General features: G+C 42.6%; 1 protein-coding gene across 4 annotated transcripts in view; it reads left to right on the top strand.

Moving 5' to 3' along the window:
- Positions 1 to 26,948, top strand: part of LOC120731713 (low-density lipoprotein receptor-related protein 1-like) — a 102,955-nt gene that overhangs the window by 44,957 nt on the left and 31,050 nt on the right. For 2 of the 4 annotated variants that reach the window (XM_040028853.1, XM_040028852.1), the window contains exons 7-28: positions 5,445 to 5,607; positions 7,105 to 7,327; positions 8,923 to 9,112; positions 9,196 to 9,339; positions 10,405 to 10,641; positions 10,959 to 11,139; positions 12,186 to 12,408; positions 13,723 to 13,912; positions 13,999 to 14,124; positions 14,723 to 14,863; positions 15,278 to 15,403; positions 15,488 to 15,604; positions 15,711 to 15,791; positions 16,051 to 16,101; positions 16,699 to 16,866; positions 18,323 to 18,505; positions 18,622 to 18,819; positions 18,947 to 19,192; positions 20,090 to 20,287; positions 21,273 to 21,477; positions 21,627 to 21,791; positions 21,879 to 22,123. In XM_040028853.1, coding sequence (XP_039884787.1) covers positions 5,445 to 5,607; positions 7,105 to 7,327; positions 8,923 to 9,112; positions 9,196 to 9,339; positions 10,405 to 10,641; positions 10,959 to 11,139; positions 12,186 to 12,408; positions 13,723 to 13,912; positions 13,999 to 14,124; positions 14,723 to 14,863; positions 15,278 to 15,403; positions 15,488 to 15,604; positions 15,711 to 15,791; positions 16,051 to 16,101; positions 16,699 to 16,866; positions 18,323 to 18,505; positions 18,622 to 18,819; positions 18,947 to 19,192; positions 20,090 to 20,287; positions 21,273 to 21,477; positions 21,627 to 21,791; positions 21,879 to 22,123 — 3,801 coding nt within the window. The remainder of the gene's footprint in view (positions 1 to 5,444; positions 5,608 to 7,104; positions 7,328 to 8,922; positions 9,113 to 9,195; positions 9,340 to 10,404; positions 10,642 to 10,958; positions 11,140 to 12,185; positions 12,409 to 13,722; positions 13,913 to 13,998; positions 14,125 to 14,722; positions 14,864 to 15,277; positions 15,404 to 15,487; positions 15,605 to 15,710; positions 15,792 to 16,050; positions 16,102 to 16,698; positions 16,867 to 18,322; positions 18,506 to 18,621; positions 18,820 to 18,946; positions 19,193 to 20,089; positions 20,288 to 21,272; positions 21,478 to 21,626; positions 21,792 to 21,878; positions 22,124 to 26,948) is intronic. The other 2 variants (XM_040028855.1, XM_040028854.1) reach the window with 1 other exon arrangement.

Here is a 26,948-nt window from a genome sequence, read left to right as displayed (position 1 = left end):
GGCGTGGCATTCAGAGATCAGCTGCGCGTTTATCAGCCTGTTCAAAATTCAAACCATATCAATAGGTTACGGCACGAAATGGAAAATGCATTTATAATTAACATGCAGGTGATCGGCGCAACTTTGTCAATTATCTATGAATGGTGGGATGGCATTATCCTCTTTCATGAAGGATGGTCCAGTGTATCCTCTGCTAAAGGAGGTAATAAAGGAAGCACAGAAGCGCCTTTCCTTAGTATTTATTTACAGTTCCTCTTATTATGACTGCGACACAGATACTTCCACGTCTACTCTCTCAGTTAGAAACCTTTGTAAAGGAAACTGACTTGACAAAACTTGTGGTACACACAAGCTCTGTCAAGGAGACATGGTAACATGAAAAACAAATACCAAACATATTTCCCTTTTTTAGGGAACACAGAAAGACGTGACAGAGGGAAGGACAGACGGAAACAACAAGGACACTAAGCAAGCAAATATGAAACTGAAGCGAAATACAAATCAAGCATCCAGAGCTAACGCTAGAGCAGCAGGACAGTCTAAACTGGTACCCAAGAGCTCAAATGAAATCAAACAGAGATAAGTTTACATTTACTAAAAATCAGCCTTTGATGCTTCATGCTATGCACAGGAGGGCTGATCCCAGAGCTGCCAGTAAGCCCCCCCTCATCTCAGCTTGTACTCTAAGAGCCAAAGTACCTGCTACCCTTGCACAACCAGCTACAGTACGCTGCTTAGGACAGACACTGGCCTGAAATCTCCTTAAAGGGTCATGTGCTGTTAAAAGGCAAGCCAGTCAGCACATTTTTAAGTCTTTCCATTCAACACTTGGTCAGCTTTAAGTTTCCCTCGCTCCCTTTCTGCTCCTTTACCCGCCTCACTCATTTTAGTTTGCACATTTTTTCTTATTTAACACGGGGACTGGGTTGTGCAGTATGAGGGACTGGTGTTAAAGCTTCAATCAAACATTTCAAATTGACAGCCATGAAATCTCAAAGCCATATCCGCCGCTTTCAACGCGATGATACTGATAGAAGCACGCTAATGCGTCCTTCTGTTAGCAGTGTAGTACAATGCTGGGCCCCCGTGACTGCCCTCCTACGTGCGCAGTTGCTTGTGTAAAACGTTGTTGAGCTCCTAGAAATAAATTTTAACTCCATTAGCTAGTCATGCACTTGTTTTTCTTAGACCAATGGGGAGCGGGCTACGAACAAGAAAACACGAAGAAAATGAGTTGTTTAGAGAAAGGAAGGCTAAATGAATAAGGCAGCTGTTTCTGTTTTTTCAATTATACGGTGTTGTTTTTTTATAGCATAGTTTCAGACAGACAGAGCTGCAGTTAATGAATCCAGACTGTTTTCCCACCTCTGGGGAACAGACAAAGGGGAGGAATGGGGGATGATGCATGGAGGAGGAGAGAGAGGAGAATGGGAGGAGATAGAAAAGTCTGTGGCTTTGCTGAGGCCATTTCTGCTCAGCAGAGGTGCAGGAAAACCTTTTTTTTTTTTTTCATGGTTTTCAGTAATCTTGCACAATCTCCTCTTTTCTCCCTCAGTTGTTTACCCAGTGTTTAATCTGGGAATCGGTGTTGTGAGGCAGCTGGAAGCATTTAAACAGAGAACTCCGTGTTAAAAATTAAGAGCACCTTTGGGACTTACGGCCGCTGATTCCATAAACCTCAGAAATGCTGCTGCACAATTGCCAAGTTTCCCTAGTGGAAATCAGATCTCTCCCTCGCCATCTTTCTTCTCTTCTCACTTTTTTTTGTCTTTCTCTTTCTCTGTACTGCTGCATTTTTCTTTTATCCCTTTTCCACTTTTGTTCAGGCTCAAAATATTTGAAGGTGGTCCGTTTGCCTTCTTTTTGTTTTTTAAGCTCTTCACAAAAAATGTGAGTTATGTTTTTTTAAACAAGAGTTTAAACAGATTTATCGGTTCATTGCTGGTGAATTTTCACTATGGGCACTTTTACTGCATTCTTATACTAAGGAATGTGCTTCATCATTTCCCGAACCCAAACGTTTCTTTCCTGGTTGAAGAAAATTGATCCTCAGGTTTCCCCTAAAGTCAGCACGGGGACCTGATCACTCTGGTAAACATACTGCCATGTTACACCACCACCCAAACCTCCGAGCGCTGCGTGGCCAAGGACCCCTACAGTATGACTTTAGCCCTACATACGAAGTGTTTGCGTAGAGTGTGTTAGGATAGTTCTGTGGAGAGCTGAGCCAAAGCAGCTGTGAAAATACAGGCCTTGTGATATGTGAAGCCTGCCTCACCAGGATTTCTCTTACTTTCTCTCTAGTATATGCATAGTTTGTATCTGCCATGCCAAAATGAATATTTACAGGTACGTTTGCTGGTGCTGGAAGAAGTATTCAGCTGTTTTGCATAAGTAAAGGTAAAAAAGTAGCAAAGGGTTATGTTCACAGCTTGTTTCTGTGGCATCTCAAGAGACTAAGAGCAAAGAAAAATCATTTTATGTTGGTCGGTTGCATGAAGATGGCTGATTTCATAGTCAGTCATCTGTCATATGTTCCCCCTGCACAGACTGCATAATATTTTGCCTCCATGGAGCCAGACTTTTGGATTTTTGAAAGTGATGAGCAATAGGTCTCCAGGCTTTCAAGATGTCTTTGACAGAGAATCACAAACTACTATTTCTGCACCAACAAGTAGATTCCCAAATTTGTAGAAGACTTGACACATTTCGACATGGAGTCCAGTATGTCCTAAAAAAGGATCTGAGGAAAGTGGACAAGTAGAGGACAAAAAAAGAAAAGTGTAGGGGCTTAAGAAAAACTATCTACAGAATATGAGGAGTAACTTAGTCCTTAGGAAACAGACACCTGACACAGAGAGATTGCAATTTCTTTAAGTATTTTTAGGAATAGTTCTCCAGGTTTCTTAAAGGACATTCAAAGCTCTTCTTTGGATGCCGGCTGCCTTTTATGTTCTGTTCTCTATCAAGATGATCCCAAGATGATGCTTTGATGATATTGAGGTCTGAGCCCTGGGGAGGCCTATGACCCGTGGCTGATAGCGATCTATTGTGTTTGGAATCATTTCTTGCTAATCAGATGTTTTCCTTTTTCCACATTGACAATTCCATTGATTTTGACAAGATTCCTAACACCACTGGTTGAAATCCAGACCTAAACCATGACAGAGCCTGCAAAATGTTTTACAGATGGCTTTAGACACTCAGTGTTGCACCTCTCTGCTGAACCCATCTTTAAATATAGATTCATCACTCCATAAGAACTGTTGCCGTTGATTTTTCAGCCCAGTTTTTGTGCAATTTGGACACCTTTTCAGCCTTTTCGCTCATTTTCCTTTCCTTAGGAATGGCCTTTTCACAGCCATCCTTCCACTGAGAGCATTTCTAATTAGGCTTTGGCAAACAGTAGATGGATTAACAAGATTTTATTTTGGTTGCTTGTTTGTGTCATTGTTACAGTTTTTTCTTTTTTGCTGTCTTTAATATATTTTTATGTCTGTGAAGACTTTTGAACCTTTTGCGTTATACAGATAAAATTCACTTGACTAACGCCAACAAACTCAGTTACTAAACTGCTTCCGCAAACACATAACTGCTAATTAGTGCTGCGTAACATCCAAATAAAATACTGTAATTTCCCTCAACAAAAATGAAGCACAGACTTTGCAGATTGGCTGTTAGTACAATTACCCACACAGCAAGCCTTATCATTTGTCAGGTAATTGCATAAAGACACCAGCACAAACAGAGAAGTCCAGTTCAGTGACTTGAGTAAGCAGCCTAGCAGTCATTTAGGGGCAAGTTCAGCCTGTGTCGACGCCCACCTGTCACAAAGCATCCCCACGTCTAATAATGCTTAACTTTAAGCCTTAGTTTAATCCAAACAGGTATGTAACCAATAAAAACCCCTATGTAATAAAGGTGAAAATCAGACAAAGCAAAGAAATGTAATGTGAGAACATTTTAGAACTGTGTAATGCCATCTGGCACTGGTGATGTCATTTCCTGCAAGATGTTTGCAGTAATGACCAGGGAGTTCAGATGCAGGACTGAGGTTCTGGCTACAGCTTCCTCCGAATGTCCAAATGTCAACCCACAGACACACACACGCACACATACCTGCCTTACTTTGAGTATGACTTAAGAGCTTGCTGTAAACTTGGCATGAATCAAATATAAACACCAGAAAAATTAAACACACATGGTGATGAGAAGCACTTTACTGTGAGGAAAAAGTATTTGTTAAGCTGCATCTTTTAAAACTGTATTGGAAATCGACTTTATTCATTTACCAGCAGTTCAATCTGCTGAGAAGGAAAGAGGCTAATCATGTTTTACAACTTTATATGATGTATACTTTGTTAAAAGTATAAAATTAACAGTAAAAAAGTTACAGCACTCATATGAAAAGGAGTATAGTCTACAATATATAAAATATATTATTGGATTATTCCTTACTTAATTATGTGTCTGGTGTTATTTCTGGTCTGAGCTTTTGAGCTTTTTTCCAACCTGCCAGATAAATGAAGGTATTTGAAAAATATATCCATTTCAGCATTAAGAGTACGTATAAAAATGCAAAATATAAAGAACTTATGCGTAATTCTCTTGCCCTTGTGCTTCACCAATGCACTGTACTTAAATTGGTAACAGTGAGAGTAACAGGTAGTGATAATTCCAGGCCTTTAATATCCTCCCATCTCCATTCATCTTCAACAAAAGCTTTGTCTTTGATTGTTGGCTCTGACTCATTGTGGCTGTGCTGCTGTTTGATGAAGAAGGGGGTCTGTTAATGTAACGTTTCTTTTTACTCTATTTTCTCCTTCCTCAGACCCCTCCCCTCGTCACCGCATTCGGCACAGTTTTGATAGGGGAAGGGACGTTACAGTCTTTATGTCGGTCTGAATTTGAGCTTCGGTAGGCTTTAAATGTTCCATAAACTTTGCGTGTGGTGCTGTGCGCACACGTCGACGTGTTTGATTTTTGTCCCGTGTGTGGGGAGTGGAGCCTGGGGAAAATAAACCCAGTGAAAAACCACACAGAGCCGTCAGCTCTGAGGTACCACTATGGCAACATCACATAACCCGAAGCAACAAACAGGCTCTCTCATATTTTGCTAAAGTGATTTTAAGTGACAGACACAGTACTTAGACTCTGGCTAATTGGCGTTAGCTGTCGTCTTGTTTGTCAGTCAGGGAAAGCGATCCGAATGCGAACCTGACGTCCTGGACTGTGTGCGAATGTGTGCATGAGAGAGAGTGTCTGCAGCACACTGCTGCAGACGAGCCAAACCTCTTACCCATCTCCTAGAAATAAAAACAACATCATCGCACGCCACAAGTTCCACACTAGTCACTGAATCATTACAAGTACAGTTTTTGCTTCACCTTGCTCCCTCTGTGTCCCATCTTCTCCCCCACCCCACTTCCAACTTTTCTATCCAGATGTGGAGCAGATGGCTATTGACTGGCTGACCGGAAACTTCTACTTTGTGGACGACGTGGATGACAGGATCTTCGTGTGTGACAAGAATGGGCAGACATGTGTTACCCTCCTGGATCAGGAGCTGTACAACCCCAAAGGCATCGCTCTGGACCCCACCATGGGGTGAGTGTGGTCACTTTCTTAAAGTACCGAGGGAAGACCATCACACAAACTTTGTCCAGCGACTGCGTTGTGTCATCCATCGCTGTTATTCAACTTTAAAATATGTGGAAATAGAGAAAAAAAACAGGATAAATTGGATGTTTGGAAGCTGGAGTAATTGAGCGCAGATGTTGGCGGTATGCTGAGTGTATAAGGTTTTGAGAGGAAAAGCATGTTTTTGTTTTCGGCTCTTTTGTTTATGACCAAACTTTCCAGCTGAATTCCTGAAAGTGTGTCTGTATCTGCGGCGCGTGGTCGTGATTCTGAGAGATCGTTCTTCGGAGAAAACTGCACGAATGCAAGAATGTGCGTTCGCGTGCACGTATTTGCTTGTAGTTTTCCTCCCACACGGCTTTCTCTGCTGTAATTGGTTCGTTCAGGAACAGGTAGAGCTGCTGGAGCTGGCTTTTCTTTTGGTAATCGGCAGTGTCATTAGAGGGAGAAAACAGCAATGACAAACACTGGCACAGCAAAAAAAAAGTCTTAGTTGTGCTTTTAATAATCTGCAGGCTGATTTACTTTGAGTGACATACAAGTAAAAGACAAAATTTTATAAATAAATAAATAACATCGTTCTATTTTTCCTGCCTTCATCTACTCATTAGCAGTTGCTCCGTTTCTCTGTTATGAAAGGATTTTGAGAGGTCTACTTTAGAGAAGGACTCACAGCTCGCTTGTGTAACACATGCTTTTCACAGTAGACGCTGTTTTTTAACAGGGACTGTGAGCAGGATTTGATGATTTGATGTCATAAACAAGTTATTTTATTTTTTTATATTTCTGCTCTGGCAACAATGAAAACTTATGGTCTAACAAACTGGTTTTGGAAGGAAAAATGTTATCAGATCTCAAATATCCATCAAAAAGCCCAAAATAAAGTTTTCAGTATTTTGTCCAACCAGAAGTTAAAGTCTGTCAATCAGCGGCATCTCTGGGAGCGGGCTATAAGGTGCTCCCAGAGATGCCGCTGGTATATGTTTGGTCTCCCTGGCACCCCCCACCCTACTCCCACCCAAAAAGCCACTGGACTAGAGTGCTGTTAATCTTACAGTACCCAACAGTAATAGGTGAGAGCACAGATAGGACCAGTAGGAATGTAACTGAGTACATTTACTCAACTACTTTCTCAGGCTTTATGTACTTGTAGTTCATTTACAGGTGACGTCTTGCTTGTAAATGAGACATCAAGTCTGTGTGGGATTACCTGTATAAATAAAGGTTATAATAGGCTATAATTTTTAGTTACTGAAAAAGTCAGAATACTTTTTCTATTTTAAAAAGTATCTAAAGTATCTAAGTATCTAGCAATATGACACAGGGCTGCATATAACCTTGAAAACTGTGCTTTGCAGACCAATTTGCATCTTTGGTGCCCCCTGTGCCCCCCTTGTACTCCATTTAGAAAAATCATGAAAACACCCCTGCTATCAGTCCATTTCTTCTCACTTCTTTCTATAGGAAGGTGTTCTTCACAGACTACGGACAGATCCCCAAGGTGGAGCGTTGTGACATGGATGGCCAGAACCGTACCAAGTTGGTGGACAGTAAGATCGTCTTCCCCCACGGCATCACGCTGGACCTTGTCAGCAGGCTGGTGTACTGGGCTGATGCCTATCTAGACTATATTGAGGTGGTGGACTATGAAGGCAAGAACCGGCACACCATCATTCAGGGACTGCTGGTAAGAAAATAATCTCATTATTATCTCTCTTTAGCTGTAAGAAATTCCCCATAACGCTGTCTAACATGCTCTGGAGCTCTATACACGATACGTTACCCCAGTGTGCGCCTTTAATGCGTTCTTAGCCAGTGAGTGATTAGCAGGGAGAAGATGGTGGACATTTGGCTTTTCATTAAATAAGCTGATTAATCGTGTCCAATATTGAGGCTGTTGATGTTGCTGCGCTGTTGAAGCACATTGGCTCTTAAACCTGTTACCATGGCTTTTACTGTGATCTGTGGGGGAAGTAACAGCTTTCATTTACTCACTGAACCTAAGGGCACAGACATGCACACACACACACACACACACGCACATAAACCGCCACCTCTTGTAATATATGTGTGTGTGCGCACCTGTGATAGACCATTAATACATGCACATCCTTCACTTACAGGATAAAAAGAACCGTGGTTATGGATGGTGCTGAGTCAGGGCTGTTTTACCAAGTCGGTGTATGTGTTTGCTGAGACTTAGCACACACTCTCTTAAAGGTGCAAGCTGTGTAAAAAGTAACGTTCAGATCACACACTCTGGCCAACACAATCCGTCAGTCTGGTTAGTGTTGTCTACATCTGGAAGCTAAGGTGACCTAATGCACTATTGTTAATTGTTGCCTGAATCCAGATTATGATAGGAAGCAGTATGTAAATGTAATCTTTAAGGTAGTCTGTGTTTATCAGTGATATCCACAATGACAGGCCTCAGTTCCATGTCAGATTTCGTGTTGTCCCGGTGTTTTTGTATTTCCTGCTGACTTTGTCAGCTAAAGGCAAGTGCTGCGTGAGCACTCATCATGTTTGAGAGCTCTGGACTATTTTCGGTCTCGGTCACACTTTGCACCATGCTGACCACGGGAAATTCTACTTTTTGGACAAGTGGCTTTTTAAAATTGTATATTGGGGCACCTCAAACAGCTTGACCACTGTTCTACACATGTGCGCATGGTTTATTAAACTAAAGGTGACATAGCAACACAGCATCTGTTTAATGGTAAAAGAGTTTTTTAAAAATCTAACCATCGGAAATGTCACCAAAGAAGATCACAGAGAGGAGAGAACTGTTTTGTTTTGGTGGTAAGTTGCCATGGAATGAGGAAAATAATAGCTACCAAATTGTCCCCATACAGAGAAAATAAAAGACTCGCTCAAGGAAAATGTCACAAAGCAAGGAGTGACAGATCCATTGTTGTATATTGGCGATGCAGGGGAGTGCACTACTAAAAAAACAGCTCTTGGATTGCATTTATTTGTTCAAATTTATGAAAGTTAAACCCCTTTTTATGAGGTTACACACAAAGGCAATACTAAAGTGTTTCTGCGTAGACGTCACGAGGGCTTAGATGATTTTTTACAGTCTCTGCAGACTAATAAAGCACTTGTAGGTCTATTTTTTTGTAAAGACTGTTAGTCAGAGAGGCTTTGTTTATAGAAAACTTAATTTGTATGAGTATTTGTACATGTAAGTTTAACAACAAGAGACGAAACACATGAAATACTGAAAAAAATAAAGCGTTTTTTGTGCTTTCCTCTCCCTCTGATTTGTGTTGTTTTTAGATTGAGCATCTGTATGGACTGACTGTATTTGAAAACTATCTCTACGCCACCAACTCAGACAACGCTAACATGCAGCCCAAGACCAGTGTGATCAGGGTGAACCGCTTCAACAGCACAGACTACCAGGTGGTGACCAGGGTGGACAAGGGAGGAGCTCTGCACGTCTACCACCAGAGACGGCAGCCCCCAGGTAGACATGCCCGCACATATACATCATTCCTAGGTGGATATTTTATTATGAGACTCATTTTTTCCCTCTTTCTTGGTTTCTAGTGCGCAGCCACGCATGCGAGGAGGACCAGTTTGGGAAGGCTGGAGGCTGCTCTGACATCTGTCTGTTGGGGAATGGCCAAAAGACACGGACTTGCCGCTGTCGCTCTGGATTTAGCTTGGGTAGCGATGGCAAATCTTGCAAAAGTGAGTGGGAATGAACGATGACTGAGCTCCAGCGATTGTAAATCAACACATCCATCAAAAGTTATCTGCATGTCGAACATTCACTGTAGCAGTATTCCCAGACGAGGGTGGGCTCCTGAATTTCCCAGTGGGTGTATGAGGGCATAGCTCAAGTAATTTGAAATTTTACTAAAAAAACAAGTTTGTTGAATTGTGTCGCGCATAAGATATTTACATGTAGAAATGCCACTTTTAAGAATTTGGACGGTCTTTTTAGACTTTCTACGTGTGCCCTATGAGAAGGTATTATAAAGCCCTTTCTATGAGAAGAGCTGCTTTAAGTGTATTTTGGTCTAAACTGTTGCCTTGGCTCGGATCCATGTAGATTTAGTTTGAAGTCACCAGATTAACAGATGTCTCGAGCAGTTGCTGTCTGTCTGTGTTCATTCTCCTGTAGATTTAATCCTGCTATCTCACTGTTTGAGTTTAAACACAACTCTCTCCCTCTACCTCAGTGACTCTATATCAAATGATCTGCGAACCAAGTTGTACAAGTAATTTATCGATGTATGAAACAATCTCTTCTGCTGTCCTGCATATGCAGTCTTCCTGTTCTCAAGTTATTTGCAGAGTTGAGTTTTCTGAGAGTAACGCCGGCACTGAGCTTTAGCATTTGTTTTATGTATTTTAACAGCATTGCTGGCTCTTTGCTGGCCGCTCCACGAAGCTGTCAGTGTGATTCAGCTTATTCCGAGAAGTGTTTTACTATCCACCAATAACAGCTTTATATTGATCTGCCTACTGAGAAAAGAACGTCCTTGAAAATGGCAATATTGATTGACCCAAAGGGCACCCATCCTCTTCTTTCGCTATCTCATTAAAAATCACTTAATTTTCATTTTTGGGCTTTTGTTGAACTTGCATTTTTTTTTTTAACATTAATAATCCAAATAAATTATTCAGAAATAACTGTGTCAGCATATGAGTTGGCCTCTAATTTTGATTCCTTTAAAAAAATAAAATAAAGAAAGGTAAATGATGGTCTAAGTTGAAGTGTTTTACCTTTATTCCCTTGTTTTGCCACAGAACCAGAGCACGAGCTCTTCCTGGTCTATGGTAAAGGTCGCCCGGGGGTCATCAGAGGCATGGACATGAATGCTAAGGTGCCAGATGAGTACATGATCCCGATCGAGAATCTAATGAACCCAAGAGCGCTGGATTTTCACGCCGAGACAGAGTTCATTTACTTTGCTGACGCCACCAGCTACATGATTGGGCGCCAGAAGATTGATGGAACGGAGAGGGATACCATTCTGAAGGAAGGTACGGCAACAGCAGCTGATTGGAGAGACCAAAACGACATGCCAAGATTATGACCTACTTCAATGATTTTCCATAATAATCTCAAAAACGCATTTCTTAAAATAAAATTTGTAGCCATATTGTAAAAGACTGTTTTTGTTGATCTGGCTTAAAACTATTTGAGATAAAAAAAAGTGCTTTACAATATGGCTCTTATATTCAGTCCAGTCTATAACAAGTAGCAACTACAGCCTCTTTCAGTACCTTACTTATGAAGCATGTGATAAGCTTTATGCTGTGTAGAAAAACTTCACAGCCACTGTTTGTGTTTGTCTCAGCGATCCACACGGTGGAGGGTATAGCTGTGGACTGGATGGCTGACAACTTGTACTGGACAGATGACGGGCCCAAGAAAACTATCAGTGTGGCTCGACTGGAAAAGGCTTCACGGACCCGGAAAACACTGATTGAAGGGAAAATGACTCACCCTCGTGCCATTGTAGTGGATCCGCTTCATGGGTAATATGGATAAAGAGATGAAGGGAGGAATAGAGTGCAGAGAGAACAGATATCAGTAAAGAGCAGGTAGAGGAAATTATGCTAATAAGGTACAAGTGAAAGCAGATAAGAGATAATAATAATAATAATAGGTGATCGTTACATCTGGTTGTCTGTCTGATGACTCAAGTAAAAAAATACCCACCCTGCTGCTCCCCTCTCAGTAAAACCAAAGCAACATTTCTGTCTGCTCTCTTTGTTTGCTTTTATCTTTATCTGTTGCTTTTCCTTGTAAGCAGTATCTTTGTATCATCCAGCCGAAGCCCTTTGATCATTTTTCACTCAGTGCTGCTGACCATTTTCCCCTCGAATTGGCGAGTCCTTTCTGATTACACCTATCACACCTTATTTACTAAAACAGATGGAGCATTTTGTATATTAGCTCCATTAGCTCCATTTCATTTGCATGCAGCCATATTGCTCTTTCAAATAATTCTTTATAATGGTGTACATGGATGTGTCTTATTGATAAGACCTCCTGTGCTCTTTCCTGAGAAATACATGCTCATAAACCCACGCAAAGACATGCACACACATTGGATTGCTAGTGACAGGGTGATGTGTGTCCATACACTTCCCTGGGGAAAGGCACTCACTTCTACTAATGCCTGTAATCAATCAGGCTCAGCAAGGAGGAGGAGAAACTAGCAGAAACCACTAGAAAAAGGAAAAGGCAAGGGAACTATAGAATGCCACTGTTAATGTCAGTCATATTATGGCAAGAAGGGACGTTTCTAATGTCGTACAATAGTGTAGACATCAGTGGTTGACAGGACCTAGAGTACCTGATGACAAACACCGGTATGCCTGTGGGCGTATCAGCTGAGAAACACTGCTGAGCATTCCCCACTGGTTGGTTTGATGAGTATTGGGTGCTTTAGGCCAGCTAGATAAAATGTCACTGCTTTTGTTAATCCTAAGTGATTCTTTACGATGCACCAATAATATTCACCTTTTCCTGTCTTGCTATCACTTGTACCCATAACAGTTCCCTCGTTATTCCTCAGGTGGATGTATTGGACAGATTGGGAAGAGGATCCTAAGGAAAGCAAGCGTGGAAAGATCGAGCGGGCGTGGATGGATGGCTCAAACAGAAATGTGTTTCTGACCAGTAAAACAGTGCTGTGGCCCAACGGCCTGAGCCTGGACATCCCCCAGGGAATCCTCTACTGGGTGGATGCCTACTACGACCGCATAGAGATGGTCTACCTTAACAGTTCCGGACGCAAGGTCAGAATTAAAATGGTTTTAGAATTGAAGGTTAAAACTGTTTTACTGGAGTCTGGCAACTTCAGACAGGAGTTAAAAACGGGTGTCAATGCACTAATAAGGAATGCGCTTTAAAGCAGTGGAATAATGTGGGTGGTCTATCACTGTGTAGTACAAACAATGTGGCCTTGAGTTTTGTTAACACTGGTTTCTCCTTGTGTCTGAACAGATATTTTGATTTCACTGAGCTGTGGTGCTATTGGTGCTGTTTTTATAATCCAGAAACTGGAATGGAATCTAAATATTATGCACACACACACACACACACACACACACACACACACACACACACACACACACACACACACACACACACACACACATTAGTGAAACAAGTGCCAGTCAATGTATAATGTGCATTTTTATATTGCTATTGCCTAGACACTTATATGTTACTTAACCCATGTAATAACTAGTGAAAAACACCAGTCATTGCATCATACTTTATCATCACCATGAAGTAATACGAGCAAGTTTTGAACTACACTGCTCAAAAAAATTAAAGGGAAAAAAAAATCATGCTGGATATCTATACTGATGCCGTTGGGTGGACTGAAACATAATGTCCCAAGGGTGTTCGACCGATTTTAGGAGAGGTGAATGTGGGGGCCAGTCAACTCTTGTCACATGAGCGCGGGCATTTTCAAGCACCAGAAGGAACCCAGGACCCACTGAAACCAGTGTAGGGCCTGACAGTGGGTCCAAGGATTTCATCCTGATGCCTAACTGCAGTCAGGGTGTCGCCCTATACCATCACTGAGCCATTATCAAACAGGTCATGTCGTCAACTGTGCAGAAGGTGAACCTGCCGTCATCTGTGAAAAGCACAGGGTGGCAGTTGTGGACCTGCCAATTCTGGAATTATATGGCAAATGCTAGTCAGGCTCCATACGGCCCACTATGAGTCTGTCTCTCATTGTCTGTGATGGTTAGACGTGCTAACATTTAGACCAGCGGCCTGCTGGAGGTTATATCGTAGTTCTGGCAGTGCTAATCCTGTTGACCAGCTGATGGGTTAAAGGCCTTCTACGGCCCTATCCAGCTCTCCTAGAGTAACTGCCTGTCTCCTGGAATCTCCTCCATGTTCTTGAGACTGTCCTGGGAGACACAGCAAACCTTCTTCTCCTCTACTGTAACTGTTATTAATTTCATTAACACCAAACCAGCTGAAACTGACCAACAACCCCATCTGTTACCTAACTGACCATATATATGCAGTAGTGGTTCATTATAAAAACATGCTTTACAGTCTTGCCTCTCTTCTCACATCACCAGACGGTGTATGAAGGTCAGGAGCTGAACCACGCCTTTGGTCTGTGCCACTATAAACACTTTTTGTTCTGGAACGAGTACCGCAGTGGTAGCATTTACAAGTTGGACACCACCACAGGCACTGCCACTCTACTGCGCAACGAGCGACCTCCCATCTTTGAAATTCGAATGTACGATGCTCAGCAGCAGCAAGGTACATAACATCCATCCAAACATGCTAACTTAAAAAGTATTATTGTCCACAGAGACAGCATCTCATAAGTGCCCATTCATCTACAGGTTCTAATGCATGTCGCGTAAACAATGGAGGCTGCAACAGTCTCTGTCTGGCCATACCAGGAGGGAGGCAGTGTGCCTGTGCAGAAGACCAAGTACTAGACAAAACTGACAACACCAGCTGCAGAGGTTTGTGCATGAACTCTTTGTACGTGCTTGTGTGCGTCTGCAGGGTGTTTCTAATGGCACCAGTTTTGCTCCATTACCCACAAGGTTAAGCTTCTTGTATGTCAGACAAGATGAGTCAAGCAGTCTGACTGTATGTTTTCTAAAACCGTTAGTCCTAAAATGTTTGAACAAATGCAGACAGACAAGAGCAGGCTACAAGAGCAAGCAACATCTACATACTGTAATGCAATCCAGTGCAAACTGTGCAAAAAACGCTGCCTTTGTGAAGCGTCGTCTTCAAGGTGTTCTTGTTGTTTTGCAAAAGAAAAAAAAAAGAGATTACAGTCTTTGTACAAGTGGTTCCCTTCTGGTTTTCTTGATTGTTATGCAAGCACCAGTCAGCTCAGCCTCAGCCTGTTATGGGTGGGTTTTGACTGATGGATTTCATGAATGTTCATGTAATTGTGCTTTTTCACAAAACCACGCATTTTTTCCCTTCTGTGGAATATTTTCAGAATTCGTTGCAAACTCCTGCTACTTTTATGTCCCTCATGACCTTTGTTTTTATGTTTTGTTTTTACCCCCACATTGTCTTTAACCTCCTTCTTCTCTTCTACAGCAAACCCCTCTTATGTACCTCCTCCTCAGTGCCAGCCTGGAGAGTTTGCCTGTAAGAACAACCGTTGCATCCAAGAGCGCTGGAAGTGCGACGGAGACAACGACTGTCTGGACAACAGCGATGAGGCTCTTGAACTGTGTTGTGAGTTACTGCCCGTACACGCAAACAAAACAGCTGCCCCTCCTTTTGCTACTGAGTCAGATGGTGTCCTGAATTTGTAGTGGAGCCAGAATGAAATGAGAGATTTTGAATTGAGTGGGCGAGAGTTTGTGTGTGTGAATGCCCGTGTATATGCGGGTACACGATTTCTGCGGCTCGGGAAATGCTCTCCGTCCGTCTGTCTTTCTGCCTGTGGTCAAAAGTGCAGACAGGTTTCCCTTCCAGACAAAACAAAACCCCGTCCAAACCAGCTGGAATATCTACCCTCTCTTGTATTCGTTTTCACCTCACATCTCCGAACTCTCTCACCTTTCCGTTCCCCATCTCCACACACGGCTTCTTGTATTCCTGTTTCTCCCTCGCCCTTCAGTGCGCCCTTTTTTTCCCCCTCTCCAGACCAGCACACTTGCTCCGCAGACAGATTTAAATGCAAGAACAACCGCTGCATCCCTCTGCGCTGGCTGTGTGACGGGGATAATGACTGCGGGAATGACGAGGATGAGTCCAACACCACCTGTTCTGGTAGACAAAGACTCATTTATTTTGGGTCGTTTCGGAGTTTTTTTTTCTATTTATGACGTGAACTCTGCTATTTTGTGTTTTTAGCCCGAACCTGCCCGCCCAATCAGTACTCGTGTGCTAGCGGGCGCTGCATCCCCATCTCCTGGACATGTGACCTGGACGACGACTGTGGTGATCGATCAGATGAGCCTGCTTCCTGCGGTTAGTCAACTTAATTTCCACCCGACAGCTCATTGTACAAATTGTTTTGCCATATGAGCGCCACGTGAGCTAGCGTTTTATATCTAAAAGTTTCCTCTGTCCACAGCCTACCCCACCTGTTTCCCCCTCACTCAGTTTACCTGCAACAATGGGCGCTGCATCAACATTAACTGGCGCTGTGATAATGGTCAGTTTCTCTTCTTTATTATCTCGTCTGCGTGTCTTTTATGTCGACGTACAGTAGCAACTCGTTGTTTGTCTTTGTCCCAGTTATCTGTGCATGTTTGGCCACCAGCCTCATTTTGGCATACGCTCTTCTTTTCATCATCTTTTGCGTTTGCATGTGTGTGTCTGTGTGTGCATGTGTGTGTGTGTGCATTTGGTTTTGTTGTCACGTGTTGTGCTGTTAGCCCAATCTGCTGTCTTCCATTGGTTCTGTCTTTCAGAAAAGGATTGTGAGGACGGCTCTGATGAGTTGAATTGTCCAAACCTGACCGGTTAGTGCATAGATCAACATGCACCACAAAAGCCTTGATGCTAGCCTCGCTTTAGGACTGACCAGGCAGGATTAGAAACAGTTAGGGCTGCTTTTCTGCTCATTAAACATGGCCACAAGCTGAGACCAAAACTGCTAGCATTGATTAGTCCATTGTGCACAAATTTGATACTAAGTAAACTATTCATTAAAACAAATACATTAAATAATCAAAGTGTACTTTTTGAGGAATTACTGGAAACCTTAACTAAAGAATAAATGCTATTTTCCAGATGACTTCATATTCAAATTGTTTAACAAATACTGAACATTATGTATTAGGTTGTCTCAAAAGTGCTCAGAATGCTCTGCTTCCAAGCTCAATGTATCAGCGCTGGGTACATTCTCTCATGGTGCATGGTCTGATCTATGCAGTTTCTGTGATTACTTTGACTCTCATCTTTGATGTTCAATTTAATTTGTGTTAAGTTTTTTTTAATTTTCTCTGTCGTAATTGAGAAAAGATGATATCTATCCACCCACCTGTCTATCTATCATCTGCACTGCATGCCTCACAAAGTGAGTAAGTTAGCGTTGCTTCACTGCATTTGTTTTCCAGATAACGACTGCGGGGACAACAGTGACGAGGCAGGTTGTAGTCACTCCTGCTCCAGCGCTCAGTTCAAGTGTAACAGCGGCCGCTGCATCCCAGATTACTGGACCTGTGACGGAGACAATGACTGCGGAGACTACAGTGACGAGACCCATGCAAACTGCACCAATCAGGGTCTGTATCTAACCTCCATATTGTCTCTTGAAACTTTTCCACTGCTGCAGAATATTGCTTTCCACCTTTAACTAGAAAAAGCAGTGTGTTAAAATATCCTTTAAAAAAATCAGTGTGTTAAGAGTCAAGTTTTCTGTTCAGATAAAGCCTTGCTACACTTGTGCGAACAAGTTTTGCCTTGACTTCAACTTGAAGAGGTTTGTTTCATCTCTTTTCTGAACTTCATGTTTCTGTTCACGCAGCACTCCCAAGGATGTTATGTGATGTTATTCAGACACTTGAAGTCGTTTAAATATCAGGCAGGGAAATCTGACACAGTACTTAGCGAAGTTTTATGGTGTATTGCACTTGGAAGGAACAAAAAACAAACATGATTTAAAAAGTAGCTTTCGAACGTGACAATTGTACTATACAGAAATAAAATAATACAATAAAAGGACCTGCAGCTGATGGAACAGACTGCATTCTATTACCAACCTCTGTTCTACCCATAAAAATGTACGATAATTGATTTCCCCTGACAAATAATTTGCATTTATATACTATATAATTAGTATTCATATTTAATAATAAAAGCTTTAGTTGAAGAATGGCTAAGAAGGAGTACTGGCAATAAATGTGAGGAAAGGGGGAAAAAGACATTGTGCACTAAAAGTTACGGGCTACTGGCTTACCATAGAAGCTACTTTCGGCTGCTCCCTTATTGACAAGGCGTCATCACAGCGGGTAGCTCCACATGTTTGATTTGCCAGAGTTTTTACGCTGCATGGCCCTTCCAAAGGAATTTGAGTCTCCTCCTGGGACCAAACCGTGGAGGTTTTGCTTGTTAGCCACTACGCTACAGAGCCCCTACGAAGGCTACTGGCTGATAGTATAGGTTGGATATTTTGCAGTGTTTCTTAGTTGAAACAAACAAGACTGAATGAGTTTACAGAAGTCAAATTTATGTTAAACATTCAAGCTCATGTTCAAGCTGGTGTTTATGAAGCACAGGTAGCTGTTAGTGTCACGGATGGTTCTGCATTAATTTCTTTATTTAATCTCTTTCTTTTGTTTAGTTGATTCAATGGGTTTCGTGTCCGTAAGTCATTCTGTCTGTTAGGTACAACCTTTGACACCCAATAATTCAGATATACCTACTTATACTTATAAGTAACTTCTCTTAAAAGCAGCGAAATAAATCAAATCTATTTTGCTGCTGTAACGAACTGCCTGCTGATGTGGAGAAAACAGTGACCTTCTGAATTCACGCTTAAAGCTTTTCTGTCAAATCTGTCCTTCTGCGTGCTAATTTCTAACGGGCACCTCATTAGTTTTAGTTCTCAGTCTTTTGAAGTCGCACATTGTTTTTGCTCAAGGCTGCGTGTCCTAATGCGAGAGATGTCGCAAAACGGCGTCACTTTCGAGTGATGTTTTTTTGATGTCTTGTTTTTTGGTTTGTTTTGTGTTTTTTCAGCCACTCGCCCGCCTGGAGGTTGTCATACAGATGAGTTTCAGTGTCGGATGGATGGCCTGTGCATCCCCTTGCGCTGGCGCTGTGATGGGGACACTGACTGCATGGACATGAGCGATGAGAAGAACTGTGAGGGTGTCACGCACATGTGTGATCCAGCTGTCAAGTTTGGCTGCAGGGACTCCGGTGAGGAATCCACACTTCTTAAAATGCACCGACTAATTTCATTCTGCTTCTAATGACATTTTATGCAACGTTCTGACGGACGTTGCTCGTGAAATAACCCTGCCTTCTGTTTGTAGCACGCTGCATCAGCAAAGCCTGGGTTTGTGATGGCGACAGCGATTGTGAGGACAATTCAGATGAGGACAACTGTGAGGCACTGGTGTGTAAGCTCTCTCACCATGTGTGTGCCAACGACTCCACCATCTGCCTGCCCGCGGAGAAACTTTGCGACGGAGCTGACGACTGCCCAGATGGTTCTGATGAGAAACTCTGTGGTAAGGAACAACACCACCCAGGCTATGTCTCATTGCAGGGAACGCAACGCAGCAAGTGAAGGCCTGCATTTAAAATGATCGCTAAAATAAATCAACGGTTAAGTACATCTGTTCCTTTTATCTACAGACTTGTGTTCGCTGGACAACGGCGAGTGTAGCCATAACTGCACAGTGGCTCCCGGAGAGGGGGTCATTTGTTCCTGTCCTCTGGGCATGGAGTTGGGGGCTGACAACAAGACTTGTCAGATCCAGAGCTTCTGCGCTAAACACCTGAAGTGCAGTCAACGCTGCGAGCAGAACAAGTTCAGTGTCATATGTTCGTGCTACGACGGCTGGGAACTGGAGCCTGACAAGGAGAATTGCAAGAGCACGGGTAAGGGATCATGGAAACAAAAGGCAGATTTAGGGAAGTGAGCAGATGTGTGTGTGTGTGTGTGTATAGAATTGAGTTACACAGGAGGGGGAGAAGAAGTGACCCTTACTATACCTCATCACTGCCAAAACAGCAGAATCGAAGGGTGGTTTGGTTTCGGGATGAAGGAAATGAGAGGCAAGCCAAGCAGGAAACTGTGGTTGGAGAGGATGCATATCGCCAGAATATGGTATTCTTTTTGGACAATAGACAGAGCACTGGAGACAGGAAAGGGGAACATATTACATTGTTTTAATGAGAGTATATGACATGTAAAAAGATTCATGAAGAAAACCTAGCTAGTGTTTTCTGACTACCAGTTTTAGTTTATGAAAAAGTGATTATTAAATGTCAAAGAAAAAACTAAAGAGCTGATGTGTTTTTAAAAAAATATATTAAAGTCATTAAAAGTGCAATTTGGGAAAGACAGAAAATACTTAATCACTTTATATCAACTTTGAATTTTGTAATCCACATAAAGAATGTAGTTATCTCCCTGCAGCAACGAGGACACAGATTTATGATGCTGCCTCTCACTGCCAGGTCTTAGAGACTAGCCACCAGCACCCTGTCATTCATCCTGCTGCCCGTATGGCTGCCTGTTAGGTACAGATAACTCCTGTCTTATTTACACTGAGTTTTAATTACCAGGGATTAGAGCCACTTTCATACCCCCTCCTTTGCTGGTCAAGCCACACACTGCAGAGGAACAGGGCTGCAGGGTTTTCCATGCTGCACAGCAGAGCCATTTTGGAGCGTTTTGAGTACCAATCAACGGTGACCAAGCAAAAGTTTTAACCCTTTATGATCTGGTTAGCTCCATATTTTAGGATATTGTTTTTTTTCCTCTTTCCACAGATCCTTTCAAACCCTTTATCATTTTCTCCAACCGCCATGAGATCCGCCGCATTGATTTGAATAAGGGAGAGTTCAGCGTGTTAGTTCCTGGGCTCAGAAACACCATAGCCCTGGACTTCCATCTCAACCAGAGTGCCCTCTATTGGACTGACGTCGTGGAGGATAAGATCTATCGTGGGAAGCTGTCTGAGAATGGAGGTGAAGCCTTGTACTGTAACAGGTTTTTATGCCTAAAAGACCTAAAAGCACCATCTCTTTGGTTTGTTTTGACAATCGAGGGCTAAGTTTCATGCCAGAATGCACAATCTTCATCAGTGAAAAACAATTCTATTTGCAGCTGAAAACATCTGGAAATTGGCCTTCCAATTGCAGTGCAATGATTAGGTTTTCTAGGATTTTATTGAGCTGAAAAGAACACATTGGAATGCAGGGCCCCTTTTCTGTGCTTAAAAGCAGAATAGACTGTAGAGTGTGTACAGCTATGCTGCTGGAGCTGTGGCTTCTGGGTAACAGAACATCAGATACTTCATCACATAAGGTCAGACCGGTCAATCAAGACCTGCTGCATCAGGCAAGCAAGGCGTCATCATGGCTGCAGCAGCAATAATGAGGAAATTATGTGCACAAGTCTCCACTTATATTGTGCATCTTACTGTATGTTTATTTGCTTGTTGCGTGTCATGTTTACTTACACAGTCCATAGGCTACATGCAGCAGTATGTGTATGCTTTCATTGTGGCAGAGAGGATAATGACTCGTGTAATTAGACCCTGATTAGGAGCCCAACGGAAAATGAAAGGGTTAGAAAGGGGCTGGAAAATGTGTCTCTTTGCTCCTGGAAGACGCCACACATTTGAGACCTTTTCTGCAATTGTAGCATCACCACCCGTGCTGAACAATACTACTGTATTTACCATTTGATTAAAGAAAATCGCAGAGTTAACTTCTTATCCAAATAGCTCCTTTGCATTTACATAATTTGTCAAACTAAAACTGGATTAGCAGTTAAGATTAGAAATGTAGTCGTCAGCAAATCCCAGCCTTCGCAGCCTTTAATGCTACATGTTGAGATACTGTGTGAATTTAAAAAATGTAAGCACCCCAGAGGAGTGTTTATTTTATTGAGTAGTGAGATGAAATATGATGTTTGAACATATGCCCTGATTTTTTTCTCTTCTTGTAGCTTTAACCAGCTTTGATGTGGTAATCCAGTACGGGCTGGCGACACCAGAGGGTCTGGCAGTCGACTGGATAGCGGGAAACATTTACTGGGTGGAAAGCAACCTGGATCAGATAGAGGTGGCCAAGTTGGATGGAACCATGAGGACCACGCTACTGGCGGGGGAGGTGGAGCACCCCCGAGCTATTGCTCTTGACCCCCGGGATGGGTAACAGCTGTTTATTCCGCCTCCTCCTCATATCAAGGAGAACACGTTTACATCACGTTACAATGGCTCTAATTGTTTTGGCTGTAACTACGGAGCTTTTTCAGTTATAAACCTTGCTGACTGTTTCATTTCGTGTTATGGTTCTTTAGGATTCTCTTCTGGACAGACTGGGATGCCAGTTTGCCAAGGATTGAAGCTGCATCCATGAGTGGAGAAGGCAGGAAGACTATCCATAAGGAAACGGGCAATGGAGGCTGGCCAAATGGACTCACTGTGGATTATTTAGAGCGTCGCATCCTGTGGATTGATGCCAGGTTGTACAGAGGGAAAAACATGAAAATATTTGCATATAAATGTTCAGTAATACTCCGAAACATAGCTAAAACTTGTGCTTTATGCAGGTCTGATGCCATCTATTCAGCCAAGTATGATGGTTCTGGACTAATTGAGGTTCTGAGGGGCCACGAGTATCTGTCGCATCCGTTTGCTGTCACCATGTACGGTGGAGAAGTTTACTGGACAGACTGGAGGACCAACACGCTGGCCAAGGCAAACAAGTGGACCGGGAGCAACGTCACAGTGGTGCAGAGAACCAATACGCAACCCTTTGACCTTCAAGTGTACCATCCATCCAGACAACCACAGGGTAGGAAACAGACACACACTCATGTATGCACCACCATTATAATCAATATATGGAAAGATTACAATCTGAAATTATCTACAAGTTTCTGCCTTCAAAGTTATTAGTTGTACATTTTGAGTTACTGACAGTTATAAACTGAATCACCCCACAAGAAAGTTTGTGTAAGTCAAGACCACTACAGTCAGTATTTCCATCTGCAGTCATTTATAGTTGGCCGTTCTGAGACCTCTCTGACCTCCATCTGCTTATAATGAAAGCCTAAGGCACGTGACGAGACCGACAACACAGAAGAGAGAAGGCATCAATAAAACTGTCAGAACAGTAATTAGACAGGAACACCATGCAAGGGCGGAGCTGATTTTGGGAGGGGGGCTGCAAAAGTGGCTTGCAGAATTCACGGGGAAAAGTTTTACACTATGCTGAATTTTCTTGACCATTAGGAAGTATAATTACATTAGATTTTAACCACACTGTAGCGACTTCCACAGTCGCTAGAGGCCGGGGATGGAGCCTGCCTATTTGCCTGACGCGCTGTCAACTTTACGCAATAATGCGAGAGGTGGAATTGTTTGCTTGTTTATTAAAGTGCTTTGAGAGTTTACAGAGTAATGTCATCGGCTCCTGATTCAGACTCTTACAACGTCACAGGCTCTAATATAACGAAGTGAAACATGTTGTGCAGCGGTCAACAAAAACTACGGCTACCCAGCCCTCCTCTCTGTCAAAATCAAAACCAGTGAATGACAGACTGACAACGCCCATTTATGTCACCGCTAGCACCCACGTGACTCCCATAACAACCAAACAAATAAAAACCCAGTGATCATCAAAATTCAATACATTCAATTATGGCTCCTACACACCAGCCCCTAATTATTAGGATCCCTTCTAATAATTACCCATAATTAACCAAGTAGGGGACATAAAACATGCAGAGAAAAGTCAAGCATTTACTGTATTTCAATATTACCCGCAGGAATCCTATAGGTAATCTTAAAGTCTATCTTTAAAGAAAAAAAATGAGAGACATTTTATGTCCAAATACAATCAAAGTCTGATAATTGGACCCAGAAGTCTAACTGTGATCTGCCTCCAGCAGTAGACACAGTTTGGTAATAGGTCGATCCAGGCAACTAGTCTGAGTTTTAATCCGAACTTGACGAACGAATCCTCTTCGGTCAGGAAAAGTCTTTATCACACGTCCCATTGGCCAAGAGTTTCGAGGTGCCGAACTGTCCATGATGAGAACCAGATCTCCCACGATGAGGTTCCTTTTTACTCCAATCCATCGCTGACGTTCCTGTTGCTGTAGTAGGTATTCCTTCACCCATCTTTTCCAAAACAAGTCAGACATGTATTGGACTTGTTTCCATCTTCTGTGTGTGTGTACATATCAGTGGAATGGAATACTCCTGGTGGTAATATCGGTGAGGTCTTTAACAGAAGAAGATGATTAGGGGTCAAAGCTTCCAGGTCGTTAGGATCCATTGAGGCTTTGGTAATTGGGCGGCTGTTAATGATGGCTTCAACCTCACAAAGTACAGTATGAAGACCTTCTTCATCCAGGTTTTGTACTTTCATTATGGAATTAAGTACTTTGCGAACCAGTCTTATCAGTCGCTCCCAGGTTCCTCCGTGATGTGAACCTCCAGGTGGATTAAAGGTCCATTTAACTCCCTTTTACAGAAAGACGTCATTGATTTTTACCTGGTTCCAATGTTCAATGGCAGTTCTAAGTTCACGTTCAGCACCTACAAAATTGGTTCCGTTGTCAGAACGCAGTTCTTGAACCTGACCTCTTCTTGCATTGAAACGTCTGAACGCATTAATGAAAGTCAGTATCCAGTGATGGAGCAACCTCAATATGAACAGCACGGATAGCAAGGCAGGTGAACATAACACCGTATCTCTTCACCACGCTCCTCCTACTTTTTACACTGAAGGGTCCGAAGTAATCCACTCCCACCCGCGTGAATGGAGGTTCACCTGGAATGATTCTTTCATTGGGCAAATCCGCCATCTGTTGATTCACTGGTGGAGCATTAAGACGTCGACAGATGACACATTTAGATAACACTTTTCTTATTGCTGTACTAGCTCCAATCAACCAGTACTTTTCTCTTAGCTTAGACAGCATGTGGTTACTACCACCATGTCCAACTTCCTGATGTATGTGTCTAAGCAAGAGCTCGGAAATGTGTTGATCCTTTGCTAGTATTATGGGATGTTTCACCTCAACCGGCATCGATGATCTACTGAGTCTCCCACCCACTCTGAGAATTCCATCTTGCAGCTGTGGGCAGAGTCTTCTTAGAGGACTTGATTTTATAATGGGTTGTCCCTTCTCCAGACTCACAAGCTCCAAGGAAAATCTCCTCCTCTGACAGAACTTGATAATGACAACCTCAGCTTTGTCCAGATCTTCCACTGTAAGATTCTTAATCACAGATGTCCTCTTAAAGTTCCTCAGCTTTTCTTCCACAAATGATTTCTGTTGCTCTTTGGTGACCTCTGACTGTGGTAAGCTTGAACACAATTCTCTCCTTTTCTTCACAAAGGACAGAAGCAAGTCCTTAAATTTTAACAGCCATGCCACTGACTTCTTAAGACGTGTCCAGGTGGAAAAATGTTTAAACAAGCGAGTAACAGAATTTTCTCCAGCTTGCTCAACACTCACTGTGGCAACTGTTTTTACCTCAGGATCATCAGATGCAAGCAGACTGATGTCATCTGGGTAGACAGGCCATTCACTCCTAGATTGTAGAAGATACTGAGGCCCAGACAACCATTTTGTATTCTTCATAAAAACATCGACTTTCACTCCTCTTGAGGCCATATCTGCTGGATTACTGGCAGTGTCCACATATCTCCATTGCGAGGAAGATGAAACTCTTAAGATTTGTGAAACTCTGTTGGCCACAAAAACCTTGAATCTTGAAGTCTCACTCCTGATGTATTTAAGAACAGAAGCACTGTCTGTCCAAAACACAGAATCCAGAAGTTCCATCCGCAGCTCTTTCCTCCAGAGTACATCCAATCGACTGGCCATGGTTGCTGCAATGAGCTCCATTCTCGGGATGGTAAAGGATTTAAGAGGAGCAACACGAGCCTTTCCCATAACAAACGCACAGTGTCGTTCTGAACAGATGTTTTCAATCAGCAGATAGGTCACTGTTCCATACCCATCCTCACTGGCATCACAGAAATGGTGCAACTGAGCACTCATGATTTCTCCAAATCCATCAGGTTTCAGACAACGACTCACTTCAAACTTGCTCAATAGCTGGAGGTGCTGGAGCCATGTTAACCATCTTTTGGAAAACAGCTCTGGTATGTTATTGTCCCTGCCGATTCCTTCCTGGCATAGATCTCTTAGGATTTTCTTAGCAGTTAAGACCACAGGACATTCCAAGAGGATCATAGATAGAACTGACAATTGAAAGGATTCCTCTTCTGGTGAGCGGTCTGTCCTTGAGCACAATCTTGAACTTAAAAGAGTCTGATTTTATGCACCACTCCACGCCCAAAACTCGCTCGATCATTGAGGAATCCAATTCCATGTTCAACTCTTTCATTCCTGTGGCTCTGTGACTTTCAGGAATTGATTCCAGCACTCCAGGCTTGTTGGTGATCCACTTTTTGAGCAGAAATCCTCCTTTGGCACACAAAGAAACCAACTCGTGGTACATTAACACTGCTTCCTCATCAGTTTCAACGGACACAAGACAATCGTCCACATAAAAACAGTGCAACAACTTCTTCACAGCTTCCTCACTGTAGAGATGTCCAAAGTCATCCGCACACTTTCTGAGTGCAAAGTTGGCACAACTTGGTGACCAAGTTGCCCCGAAGAGATGTACATTCATCCTGTATTCAGATGTTGGTTGTTCCAGATCACCTTTAGGCCACCAGAGAAATCTCAATAGATCTTTATCTTCAGCTGGAACCATGACTTGATGGAACATGGATTCAATATCTCCCATAATTACAACTGGCTCCTTCCTGAATCTTGTGATCACTCCTATTAAAGAGCTTGTAAGATCAGGTCCTTGTAAGAGTTGGGAGTTTAAAGATGTTCCATGATAACTCACTCCACAGTCAAACACAACTCTGAGTTTCTTCTTGGTCGGATGGTAAACACCATGGTGTGGTATATACCACAGCTTGCCATCATTGCGATTGATCTCCTCTTCCGGGACCTTTTCAGCATAACCTTTAGCCAGAAGCTCATTCATGAAGACTTTGTACTCAGTATGAAACACTGTCTCTCTCTCAAATCTCTGTTTTAGAAAGCGCAGACGTTGTTGAACAACTTTCTTATTGTTTGGCATACTGATACTGGCATTCCGAAAAGGTAATGCTATCTGGATATGACCACCCACATATTTGGCAGAGTTAGTCACTATTTCCAGAAATCTCTGATCCTCTCTTGACAATCCAACCTGCTCATCAACTTTGCTCTCAGGAAAGTCATTCTTGAACTGTTGCTGCCAAAGCTCCTCCAGCGTGACAACAGAAATTCTGTTGACTGTAACTTGTGGATGCTTCTGATCACCTGTAGCTTCACAGTTTCCTGAAAGTGGTCCATTGATGGTCCAGCCAAGCCTTGTCCTTACGGCCTACGGTCCTCCATCAACACTACACACCACTTCCAGAGGTTCCAAGGCTTTGGGAATGTTTGTTCCAATCAGAAGTTCGATTCCTGCATTTATTTGAGGCGAAGTTATGCGTTTTAAATGTGCCCATCCTTCAATATCTCCTGGTGTTGTAATATTTCCTTTATGTACAGGCATGGACTCCTGGTAAATTCAATCAAAATTCAATA

This window comes from Simochromis diagramma, unplaced genomic scaffold, assembly GCF_900408965.1.
Source record: "Simochromis diagramma unplaced genomic scaffold, fSimDia1.1 OVJJ01000483.1, whole genome shotgun sequence".
NCBI lineage: Eukaryota > Metazoa > Chordata > Actinopteri > Cichliformes > Cichlidae > Simochromis > Simochromis diagramma.
The sequence above is the reverse complement of the archived record's forward strand: the minus strand, read 5'-3'. Positions and strand labels throughout refer to the sequence as shown.